We start from the raw sequence: 11,667 nt of genomic DNA on the forward strand, positions 1-11,667 counted from the left end.
TCAATCTTCTTTTCCAGGAAGATTCCTGATATTACACCCATTGTAAATGATCAGAAACCATCTGTATCAAAGTCTGGACGGAAGATTAAAGGAAGGGGCACAATTGTATGTGTGTTAAAACTGGACTTTTTTCAAATTACTTATCTTAAATGGTAAAATGTTTTTACCTCTAGGCAAAATCCTAGCTTTAATCTTGGGTATAGTCCAAAATCTGTCCAAGGAGCTAGTTGTATTCTATATAGTTATGGGAAGGCACTGCTGTTAGATTAGTGTTTACTGATGTGTTTGAATGGGTTTGAATATGAAATGAATGTGAAATAATCTGTATGCTGAGAAATGTTAGTATATTGAATAATCTAGGCTAATGAATATAACCATTAGGACTTCAAAGAGGAAATTTTTATGTGTGATTACAGGTGAGTCTCCAGCTTTCTCATTTTTTTTAATTTGACATAACTTCATACCATCTTCTTGGTACTTCAGTCGTTATTGCCTTTGAATGGCATCAGAGATTGGGTCTTATACCTACCTCTGTCCTATAGCAGATTACAGTTAAGAGATATTTTGAAGGTAGTTATTCCTAACTTTTTTTTTAAAGCGCTATCACACACCTCCAAGATCAAGATCCTGTTCCGAATCAGATGATGATGATAGCAGTGAAACTCCTCCTCACTGGAAAGAAGAAATGCAGAGATTAAGAGCATATAGACCACCTAGTGGAGAAAAATGGAGTAAAGGAGATAAGTAAGTATAAGTACAATCCTGTGTCCTCTATATTTTAAGTCTTAAGGGGATAGAGACATATTTCTGGACTTTTCACTAAATATTTACCTTTAAAATTAGACTGTGACCAAAGAGAATACATTTGGGAATGCTTGGTGAAATGGGAGGAGGGCTGCTTGACTTTGGGTGCTTTTAAATCAAAATTCTCTTTTCCCTCACAAGACTATAACCTGAATTTCCTGAATTTCTTAAAGATTTCTTGTTCAATTTTAGAAATAATCAGGACTTAAAAAAATTATATAGCAGATTCTTTCCTAGCCTGTTCTCATAGTCACTAATGAATAAATGGGTAGATAGGGAAATCTGTACCCAGTGTGTGTGTTAACTTCTGACCCCAGGGACTTTTGTTTCTTCAGAAGTGTATCCATCTCCTGTCTTCAGTGACACTCCACAGTGCAGTGTTTTAGAAATAGGGCTGGCCCCAGAATAGCTAGTGCAAAATATACCAATGGGACCTTGTGTAATTGTTCATGGTAGAATTCTGTTTTTCTCTGTGGGCATCCAGCAGAATGGTTCAAAGTTAGAAGAGGGAGGAAAAGGTGTGCGTCTGCTGTGTGGAAGTGGTATAGACACAGTGGCACTGAGAACTCTCAGTTTTGAGCCCTGACATTACCACTGAGATATTGTAAAGTCTGCATCTATTTTCATGTACTTTCCCCCTAATTTCTATACTAAGTAGTTTAACTAAAACCATAGGGGAACGTTGTTGATTACCTCTATGAGGCTGAGATAAAAACGGTAGTCATGTTTTTAAGGAATTCCCTGGTGGTCCAGTGGTTACGACTCAGGAGTTTTCCCTGCTGGTGCTTAGGTTTGATCCCTGGTCGGGGAACTAAGATCCCACAAGCCGTGCAGCCAAAAAGAAAAAGAGGCTTTGCCTAAAGTTCAGGCAGTTATCCTGTATCTGCAGAGAATGAACAGAATTGTTTGGGAACTTGATTTGACTCTCCCTCAGGAATTATTCCTGGAGGCAGAGTGTTATTGAGTGGATGACAGCCAGGAATTCAGTAGGTCAGCCGTGCTTTTGTGATTGCTATAGTTGGTTCGCTTTTCAAAACTATTTTCCTATCGAATTTGAAAATTCTTGGCTTGGCTCTGAAAAAAATCCTTTTGTAAGTCTGATAGTAGTGATCTGATAGTAATGATCTCTTTGAAATTACAAGGTCGGGACCAGGCCTATCAGCTGTTGGTTTATCCTTCCTACGTGTGCTTAAAGTGTTGACAGAGTCAGTACTTGGTTGTTAACTAAGCTTTTGCTGATGCATTTGTATTGACAACAAATGTGTTTTAATTTTAAAGCATAGAAAACATGCTTGTAAATAATTGCATGCATATTATGTCCTTTTCTATAGGTTAAGTGACCCCTGTTCAAGCCGATGGGATGAAAGAAGCTTGTCCCAGAGATCCCGATCGTGGTCCTATAATGGATATTATTCAGATCTAAGTACGGCAAGACACTCTGATGGTCACCATAAAAAACGCAGAAAAGAGAAAAAGGTTAAGCATAAAAAGAAAGCTAAAAAGCAGAAACATTGCAGAAGGCACAAACAGACTAAGAAGAGAAGGATTATTGTACCATCTGACATAGAATCCTTAAAATCTTCCACCCGAAGAGTGAAATCCTCATGTGATAGAGAAAGGAGATCTCGTTCTTCCTCATTGTCATCTCATCACTCGTCCAAGAGGGACTGGTCTAAATCTGATAAGGATGACCAGAGCTCTTCAACCCATTCCAGCAGAGACTCATACAGATCAAAATCTCACTCACAGTCTTATTCTAGAGGAAGCTCAAGATCAAGGACTCCATCAAAATCCTCATCACATTCTCGAAGTAGATCAAAGTCCAGATCTAGTTCTAAGTCAGGGCACCAAAGAACAGCATCAAAATCACCAAGAGGAACAGCCTCTCAGTTAAGTGAAAATAAACCTGTTAAAACAGAACCTTTAAGAGCAACAGTGACACAAAATGAAAATGTTTTAGTACAACCAGTGGTGGCGGAAAATATTCCTGTAATACCACTGAGTGACAGCCCCCCTCCTTCAAGGTGGAAGCCTGGACAGAAGCCCTGGAAGCCCTCTTATGAACGAATCCAGGAAATGAAAGCTAAAACAACCCATTTGCTGCCCATCCAAAGCACTTACAGTTTAGCAAATGTTAAAGAGACTGGTAGTTCATCATCCTACCATAAAAGAGACAAAAATTCAGAAAGTGATCGGAGCGCTTATTCAAAATACAGTGATAGAAGTTCAGAAAGTTCACCAAGGTCAAGGAGTAGATCTTCTAGGAGTAGATCTTATTCCAGGTCATACACAAGATCTCGAAGTTTAGCTAGTTCACATTCAAGGTCTAGGTCTCCCTCATCTAGATCTCATTCACGAAATAAATACAGTGACCACTCACGGTGTAGTAGATCATTTTCATACTCTTCTGTTAGCAGTGATGACGGAAGACGAGCCAAGCGAAAATTTAGATCCAATGGGAAAAAAAATAACACCTCAAGTAAAAGGCACAGCAGCAGCTCTGAAAAGACACTTCGTAATAAATATGTCAAAGGCAGAGACAAGTCTTCATGTCATAGAAAGTACAGTGAAAGCAGGTCATCTTTAGATTATTCTTCAGACAGTGAACAGTCAAGTGTTCGGGTTACACAGTCAGCCCAGGAAAAAGAGAAGCAAGTGGACATGAATAATAAACAAGAGAAAAACAGAGATGAAGAGAAATCTAAGCCTGAACGGGAATGCCCTCATTCAAAAAAAAGAACTTTGAAAGAAAGTCCTTCTGATCACTTTAGAAATGGCAGTAAGCCCAAAAGGAAGAATTATGCTGGGAGTAAATGGGACTCTGAGTCAAACTCTGAACAAGATGTAACTAAAAACAGTAAAAAGAATTCCCGGCCATCTTCTGATAAGGAGGAAGGTGAAGCCACTTCAGATTCTGAGTCAGAGTTGGGTGAAATTCACATCAAAGCCAAACCAGCAACTAAGTCTTCAGCAAATACTTTACTGCCTGATGGTAATAGTGCCTGGAAATCAAGCAAACAGCGGTCATCAACCTCTGATTCTGAGGGGTTCTATTCCAATTCAGAAAACAGTAGAGGAAAACCACACAAGCATAAACACAGTTCAAAGGAGCATCTTAAAAGGGAACATACCAAAAAAGCAAAAGAGAAATTAAAAGGGAAAAAAGATAAAAAACACAAGGCTCCAAAACGAAAACAAGCATTTCACTGGCAGCCTCCACTAGAATTTGGTGAAGAGGAGGAGGAGGAGATTAATGAAAAGCAAGTTACTCAGGAAGCAAAAGAGAAAAAACAACTTTCTGAAAACAGTGAAGCCGTAAAAGAAAATATTCCCCCAACTGAGAAGCCCTGTGAAGATGGCAATCTTTCAGGTAAACATAATCCAATAACGGTTTCATCAGATGCTGATCAGCCTACTAAAGATGATAGTAAACTCAGTGTGTCTCCTGCAGCTTTAAACACTGAGGAAAATGTAGTCAGTTCTCCCCCGAACATTCAGCATATTGAAGAGAGCATTCCAGGCGGAGTGGAGGATCTGCTTCAAACAGATGACAACATGGAGATTTGCACTCCTGATAGGAGCTCCCCAGCAAAGGCCGAGGGGGCTTCCCCTCTAGGAAATTCAAGGCTTGACACCCCGGATATAGGCATCGTTCTAAAGCAGGATATGCCAACAGAGCATCCTGAGGCAGAGTTGGGAAAACAGGAAAGCAGAATGTCAGAAAGCAAAACGGTGGGTGAGGTGGGAAAACTGGACAGCAGCTCCGCCAGCTTGGCCACTGCTGTAGAAAGCACTGTGAAGAGAGAGGTGGCTGAGAAAAGCCAGACCAGCCTCATGGATAATAAATGGAAGCCCCTGCAAGGTGTGGGGAACCTGGCAGCACCATCTGCTACTACATCAAGTGCAGTGGAAGTTAAGGCACTGACTACTGTGCCTGAAATGAAACCACAAGGCTTGAGAATAGAAATTAAAAGCAAAAATAAAGTTCGGCCTGGGTCTCTCTTTGATGAAGTAAGAAAGACAGCACGCTTAAACCGGAGGCCAAGAAATCAGGAGAGTTCGAGTGATGAGCAGACACCTAGTCGGGATGGTGATAGCCAGTCCAGGAGTCCAAGTAGATCTCGAAGTAAATCTGAGACCAAATCAAGGCACAGAACAAGGTCTGTCTCCTACAGTCACTCAAGAAGTCGATCGAGAAGTTCCACATCATCTTATCGGTGAGCATTATTCTCTTTTCCTTTTTTTCTCCCAAGGAGAGGCTGTTATTGTTTTGCTTGGAAGAACATCAGAGTTAGGGACAAGATCACTATTTCCCAATATCTGGGAGGGAATAAAGAGAAAGCTTGTGCTGTGTGACTTACAGAGCAGACTGAAGACACAGGGAGTGGAGACTTCAGGGGAAGAAATTTGGGCTCAGGGTAAAAAAAACTATTGCTGTCAAAGCTCCATGGCAATTGCAGTGAGTTGCTGTGATAGGTGGCAAGTTCTCCATTTTTAAAGGAGTGAGGCCGCTCTCTCTACTGTTAGTGATGCCTTAGAAGGGAATCTTGCATTTACAGAATATGTAGGATTTAGAGATCAGTAATCTAACCCTCCATTTTATACAAGTGGAGGGTGAGGGCCAGAGAGGCAAAGTTATCTGCTGAGGACATGCATCTAGTTGATCTTTATTCAAGGGGCAGGAAATGGTAAAAATGATCGTCTTAAGATTGATTGGTTGATTTTTGGTTCAAGTTACGTCTAACTTTTGTCATCAGCAATAGACTGGCTAATGCAGAGAATGAGCTTTTTTTTTTTTTTTTTTTTTTGCGGTACGTGGGCCTCTCACTGTTGTGGCCTCTCCCGTTGCGGAGCATAGGCTCCGGACGCGCAGGCTCAGCAGCCATGGCTCACGGGCCCAGCCGCTCCGTGGCATGTGGGATCTTCCCAGACCAGGCCATGAACCCGTGTCCCCTGCATCGGCAGGCGGACTCTCAACCACTGCGCCACCAGGCAAGCCCCCGAATGAGCATTTTTAAAACTAAAAAAAATTGGTGATGGTGGTATGAAGTTAACAAGTAATTTGTATTCTTTTCTTTTCCTTGTAAATGTTTCATGGTTTTGCCTCACTGCCTCTGACTCATATCCTTTACTACGTTGTGCTTGATTTTCATCACTTGAACGTAAAATGCAGTAAGAATCTTTAACTTTTTTTCTTCCTAGTTATCTATCAGTCATTTTCTTCCCTTACCCAGATTTCTTTAAAAATAGGAGCCAACATTTACCATCTACAATAACCATCTCCCATTTACTCTTCAGTTGCTTGCCGTTTGTATTGTGCCTTCCCTCCCCCATCTCGCTCAGCTGACTAAGATTTTCAGGTACTTCCACATGGCCAGTGCCAGGGCATGTTTTCAGTCCCTTCAGTCCTTCTAGAAGCCCTCTGCTAGCTCTCCTCATTCCTTCTCAGACCATTCCATGCTTGAGTTGTTGGCGTCTCTACCTCCTCCTGCTCTGACTCCCAACAAGGCCCAGAGAGCTGGTGAATCCTGGCCTTTTCTCTCCGGGTTCATATTCTAGATGAAGGTGCCTGTTGAGCTACTCCAGCCTCCTGTCCGCTCGGTGTGTACTTACGTTTACACTCAGACAGCTCTGAGCTGTTGGTGATGCTGGCCATTCTCATCTGCCTTCCTGCCCCTGCCTTTGGAGTGGGTGGTATTTCATTTCATACAGGAAGACAGTGAGGCATGGAAATGCTAAGAAATTTGCTCTTAAGTTGGGCAGCTCACAGATAGTAGACTGAGATAGCTAAACTTTGCCTCCCTGTTTTGGTTACTTACGTGGGCCTGACTTCCCTTCTGGCCTGCAAACTCAGTGAAGTCAGGGGCTGTTTGCTACTCATCTTTCATTCACCTAACAGAGTCGCTCTATAATTGTTCGTTGAGTAAATGACTAGGATCTTACGAGAACAGAATGTGTCTTTGCCAGTAAACTGCATCTGTCTTCCCAAACATAAGTACGTACTGAATAAAACCTATGAAGATATTACCTGAGTAGCACATACACAGGGGTATTGTTCAGTTCCTGAATGACAAGCATAAACTAGGGGAAGCAGGGTGGGGGCAAAATTGCATTAAGTTTCTTGTTTGTTTTATTAAATATTAAATAGGTATAAATTTTTTTAATGATTAAGGTATAAAAAATAATTTTAAATAGTATCTGGCTTTAAAAATAGAGCTTTGCAGCCGTAGAGCACAGGGAGATCAGCTCGGTGCTTTGTGACCGCCTGGAGGGGTGGGATGGGGAGGGTGGGAGGGAGGGAGATGCATGAGGGAAGGGATGTGGGAACAGATGTATATGTATGACTGATTTACTTTGTTATAAAGCAGAAACTAATAAAAAATAAAAAAAATAGAGCTTTGACATACCTAATGTAGTCCTACCCGATGCTACCCTACTTTCTCTCTTTTCTCCTAGAGTTAAACGTTATTCTAAACTTCTATTATAATTTTGTTGTTTTTCTTTGTAGCTTTACTGTAAATGTTTCTATCTATATATAATGTTGCTTTTGCTTGTTTTCAAACAAAATCCTTTTTTGTATGTATAGATATTCTACGTTTGCCTTTTTCACTCAACATTATGTTCCCAAGAGTTACCTCTGTTGATACATGGCAGCTGTAGTTCATTTTCCTACTTTAGAATATTTCAGTATATATCTGTGTTAATTTTTTTTTAACCCATTCTACCGTTAATGGAGATTTGGATTGTTTCCTCTTCTGGTATTACAGGTAGGGCTCCTAGGAACATACCTGTATCAGCCTTTTCTGTTTTCTCTTTATTTTATTCTGTTCAGGTTAAACCCTCATTAGCCGTCTCTGTGATACCCGCTGTGAGGAGTTCGTGAGAGACCTTTCCAGAGACCTTTCCTCTTGTTGGGTTTTCCCCCTCCTGCCCTACTAGTAATTAGTTTTAACAGCATAATGAGTTAACATGATTTATATTTTTTCAACTCGTACTTGTAGATCAAGAAGCTACTCCAGAAGTCGGAGCAGAGGGTGGTACAGCAGAGGCCGCACAAGAAGCCGGAGCAGTTCCTACCGCAGTTACAAAAGCCATAGGTGAGCTTGTGAATCCTGTCCTACTGTGGGGTCTCCATCTGTCTTCTTTTGAAGGCCTGCCCTGCACAGGCAGAGTCGGGTAGCTGTTGAAAAGGATCTTGTCATTGCTGACTATCAGACAGGCCTACTTTCTCACCTAATTCTTTCTTTCAAAGAGCTATTGGATTCTTACTGGCTGTTCTCAAGATGGGATCTTATCAGAGTGAGGAAAGAGAAGCAGTAGAAGTATCTAAAAGAGGCCCTGACTACTACCTGAACCCCCAGTACATCCTCTTTAACCTAAGTTTCCATCTGCAGTCATCTCTTGACTCGGGTTAGATATTGGGAGAGGAGGACTATTAAAAGAGGACAAAGGGGCTTCCCTGGTGGCGCAGTGGTTGAGAGTCCGCCTGCCAATGCAGGGGACACGGGTTCGTGCCCCGGTCTGGGAGGATCCCACATGCCGCGGAGCGGCTGGGCCCGTGAGCCATGGCCGCTGAGCCTGCGCGTCCGGAGCCTGTGCTCCGCAACGGGAGAGGCCACAACAGTGAGAGGCCCACGAAATGCAAAAAAAAAAAAAAAAAAAGAGGACAAAGGAAGAAGTGTGTGTGTGGTGGGTGACCCCAAGTGTCTGGTTTTCCCAGCTTCTTCCAGCCCCCTTTTGCCTCTCAGGTATTTACCACTGCTGCAGCTTCATTTTACTTACAAGTGTGCCACCTGTGTCTTCCCCCTTCCCCACCCAGTTCCTCCCCAGCGACTTTCTTGATGTGCACCTCATAGAAGAATTGTGTAAAACTTATAACCTTTCTTATGAAATCCAACATGCTTTTTAAAAAAATTCCAATATACTTTTGATATGAAAATGAAATAAATATGGCTGCTGGATTTCATTGTGTTTTCTCCTTGATGGGCAAATAAATGTCTAGATTTTTGATGTAGCCTGTCCTGATCCACACGTTGATAGCCCCTCATGTGATTCCTTTTAGGACGTCCAGCAGGAGCAGATCCAGGAGCAGCTCGTACGATCCCCACAGTCGGTCCAGGTACGGACAGGGATTGGGAAGCCACCTGCGGGGGCAGAATTAAAAGGGCCTTGTTTTATAAAGCCCTTAATTCCCTTTTAAAAGGTGTTGTATGTTATTGAAAAACATATGTTTGTCTTTTTGAACAGTTTTTAATCTGTTGGCCCATTGTGCTCTAGTGTCAAAAGTGATAATTGATGTCGAATTGTAATGGCAGGGATTTATTGACTATAATTGCCTAATAAGATCCACGAGATTCAATTGAACTAACTCAGTGTTAATTTTGTGATATTTTTCAATGCAGAAAGGAAACTATAACATTTTTCTGTTTAATACGGTAAGTCTGATTTGGGGCAGTTGTTCAATGTTTCCAGTACTTGTTCTGCAGATGTGTCTTCATACTGTCATATAGTGCCCATGTCCTAAGAGGACACTTAAGAACCTAAAAAGAAACGGGAATATATGAGTATTTGAATGGGAAGATTTAGTGTTTGTTATTGCTGTTAAAGCAGGTCCTACACTTACGATAGCTACTATAGCAGGAGTCGGAGTCGAAGTAGAAGCCAGAGGAGCGACAGTTATCACCGAGGCAGAAGCTACAATAGGCGGTCCAGGTGGGTCTCTGTTCTTTCAAGCACTGTAAGTTACTGTGGGCACTTGGGGTGTGGGGTGAGAGACTGCTGTAGAAGAGAAAGCACCATCTTCTAAGGACAGAAATACTTCTTTCTCTTCCTGAACTTCATCAACCCAAAGGCAGTTACTGAAAGTGGCCTTTGTATTAAGAGTTGCTGGTGGTTGTTAATGTTTGAATCTAAAATGGATTTTTAAATATTCACATATCCTTGGACAAACATTTCTTTTGGAAGGAGTAAGGAGAGAAGGCCACTCAAACCATGGCCCGTTCTTTAAATAGGGTTGCTTGCTAGAACTAACAGCCAATTTGTCAGTGTTTTAAATTTTAAAAAGGTAATATTTTTTAAAATGTAACATATAAAATATAATAATCACTTAGGATTGCAGTTTATGTGGTTAAAAATGTGTATATATTATATGTATTTATAGATATGTTTTATGTAACATATGGCTCATACTGCCGAAGTCTTTGTGGGTTGCTTTTTGTAATGTCCCTTTCCTGGTGGCTTCTGGTCTTACCTTTCCCCGTACCTTACAACTACAGTCAGTCGTGCTTGTAGGATATCAGTGTGATCTGGACACTCCCTTGTTTGAAACTCTTCAAGGATGCCCCACTGCCTTCAGGGGCCGGTCCATGCTCCTCAGCATTGCATGGAGGCCTCTCCACCTACCAACTCCAGCTTGGGCTTTTCTGTCTTCCCTGCACTAACATTCTGGAACCTTTTTGTTTTTCTGCCTAGAGATTCACATGCCCAATTCACCATCTCCCCTTCTGCCTCTTGAAATAGCCAATTCTCACCTACTCTGCAGGTCTCCACTGCAGCCCACTCACTGCCCCAGGGAAGCCCTTCCTGACTGCTCACTCTGAGATATGTTGCCCTCCCACCGCATATGCTTTATTTATCTTGCCCCCTATTCTATACTATCCTTGAGCCCCAGGAAACTCTACATAGTCTACTCTGTGTGTGCCCTTTGCATCTAGCAAAGTGACTGGCTCTCTGAATATTTTTCGAAATAACTGAATGGTGACCATAACCAAGTCTTCTTGACTCACTATCCCAGTGGTCCCGTCCCTGCCCACCTCACCCTCACCCCTCACTGGGCTCCCATTTTGATTTGATTTTGATTTCCTTGTCTTTTAATGAAACTCTCTTTGTGGGCCTTTTTTCCCTTACTTCCTCAGTCTAATTAAATATTGATGTTCATTTTGGGTAACATGGAAAATCATTCTCACATATATGAGCGGACTTCAAGTAATTCCCCAAGAAGTTTCTTTATTTTATCTTAACCTTGATATTACCACCATCTGTCATTGACATCTTTGAAAAGTCTGCAGTATTGCCACAGTCAGTACCCCACCCGCCAACCCACTGTGCTGTGCCTCTTCAAGCCACTTGCTTTCAGGCCACTCATATCAAAAAAGAAGCTATAAGAGGAGTTCAAAGGGTTGACAATTAAAAGGTATTTCTGTTTTTGTTTTGTTATACAGGAGTTGTAGATCTTATGGCTCTGACAGTGAAAGTGACCGAAGTTACTCTCATCACCGGAGTCCCAGTGAAAGCAGCAGATATAGTTGAAAGTGTCCCCTTTTTTTGATACAGATTGTATCTTATTTGTAAATATCTGGTAACTTAAAAGTTTAAGAAACTTTATGGCAATCTGTTGTTCTGTTTCAATATTAGAGGTGAAGTTGAAAAATAGACACTTACTAATTGTTATTTGTTCATTTACATGTGTGTAGAATTTAAAATACAGATATGTCTCCTAAAAATATTTGTATGCCACATTTTACAGTAGCCAACTATGGAAATGAATTTCATTTTCTTGAATCAAGAAATCATGAAATTTAAATATACTTTGCAATATTATTTTAGCTAGATTATTTCTCTCCATCTCATGTATTTCTTAGAATACAGATTCTTTTTGCCCGTTTTTAAGGTTTTAGCATATATGCTGCCAAGCATAGAACTGTGAAGGAGAACTGTGAAAGGTGACCAAATACTTATGTACCAGTTACACAGAATCTTATACATGTGTGCTCTTAAAAACAAACTGCCCAGCATTGATACTAATGGTAGCCAGGAGTATAAGGCAGTGGCTCTGGGGTTCTTAATTCATTCCTTACTTCTTTG

General features: G+C 41.3%; 1 protein-coding gene across 7 annotated transcripts in view; it reads left to right on the forward strand.

The window, feature by feature from the left end:
• NKTR (natural killer cell triggering receptor) overlaps positions 1 to 11,162 on the forward strand; it is a 47,535-nt gene extending 36,373 nt beyond the window's left edge. For 6 of the 7 annotated variants that reach the window (XM_082639833.1, XM_082639836.1, XM_082639835.1 and 3 more), the window contains 7 exons: positions 18 to 105; positions 599 to 744; positions 2,136 to 5,021; positions 7,806 to 7,901; positions 8,867 to 8,923; positions 9,412 to 9,516; positions 11,025 to 11,162. In XM_082639833.1, coding sequence (XP_082495959.1) covers positions 18 to 105; positions 599 to 744; positions 2,136 to 5,021; positions 7,806 to 7,901; positions 8,867 to 8,923; positions 9,412 to 9,516; positions 11,025 to 11,112 — 3,466 coding nt within the window. In that variant the 3' untranslated portion in view covers positions 11,113 to 11,162. The remainder of the gene's footprint in view (positions 1 to 17; positions 106 to 598; positions 745 to 2,135; positions 5,022 to 7,805; positions 7,902 to 8,866; positions 8,924 to 9,411; positions 9,517 to 11,024) is intronic. The other variant, XM_082639834.1, reaches the window with a different exon arrangement.
• The last annotated feature ends 505 nt before the right edge of the window (positions 11,163 to 11,667 follow it).

Source organism: Mesoplodon mirus (genome assembly GCF_964341445.2).
Source record: "Mesoplodon mirus genome assembly, chromosome: 12".
Taxonomy (NCBI): Eukaryota; Metazoa; Chordata; class Mammalia; order Artiodactyla; family Ziphiidae; genus Mesoplodon; species Mesoplodon mirus.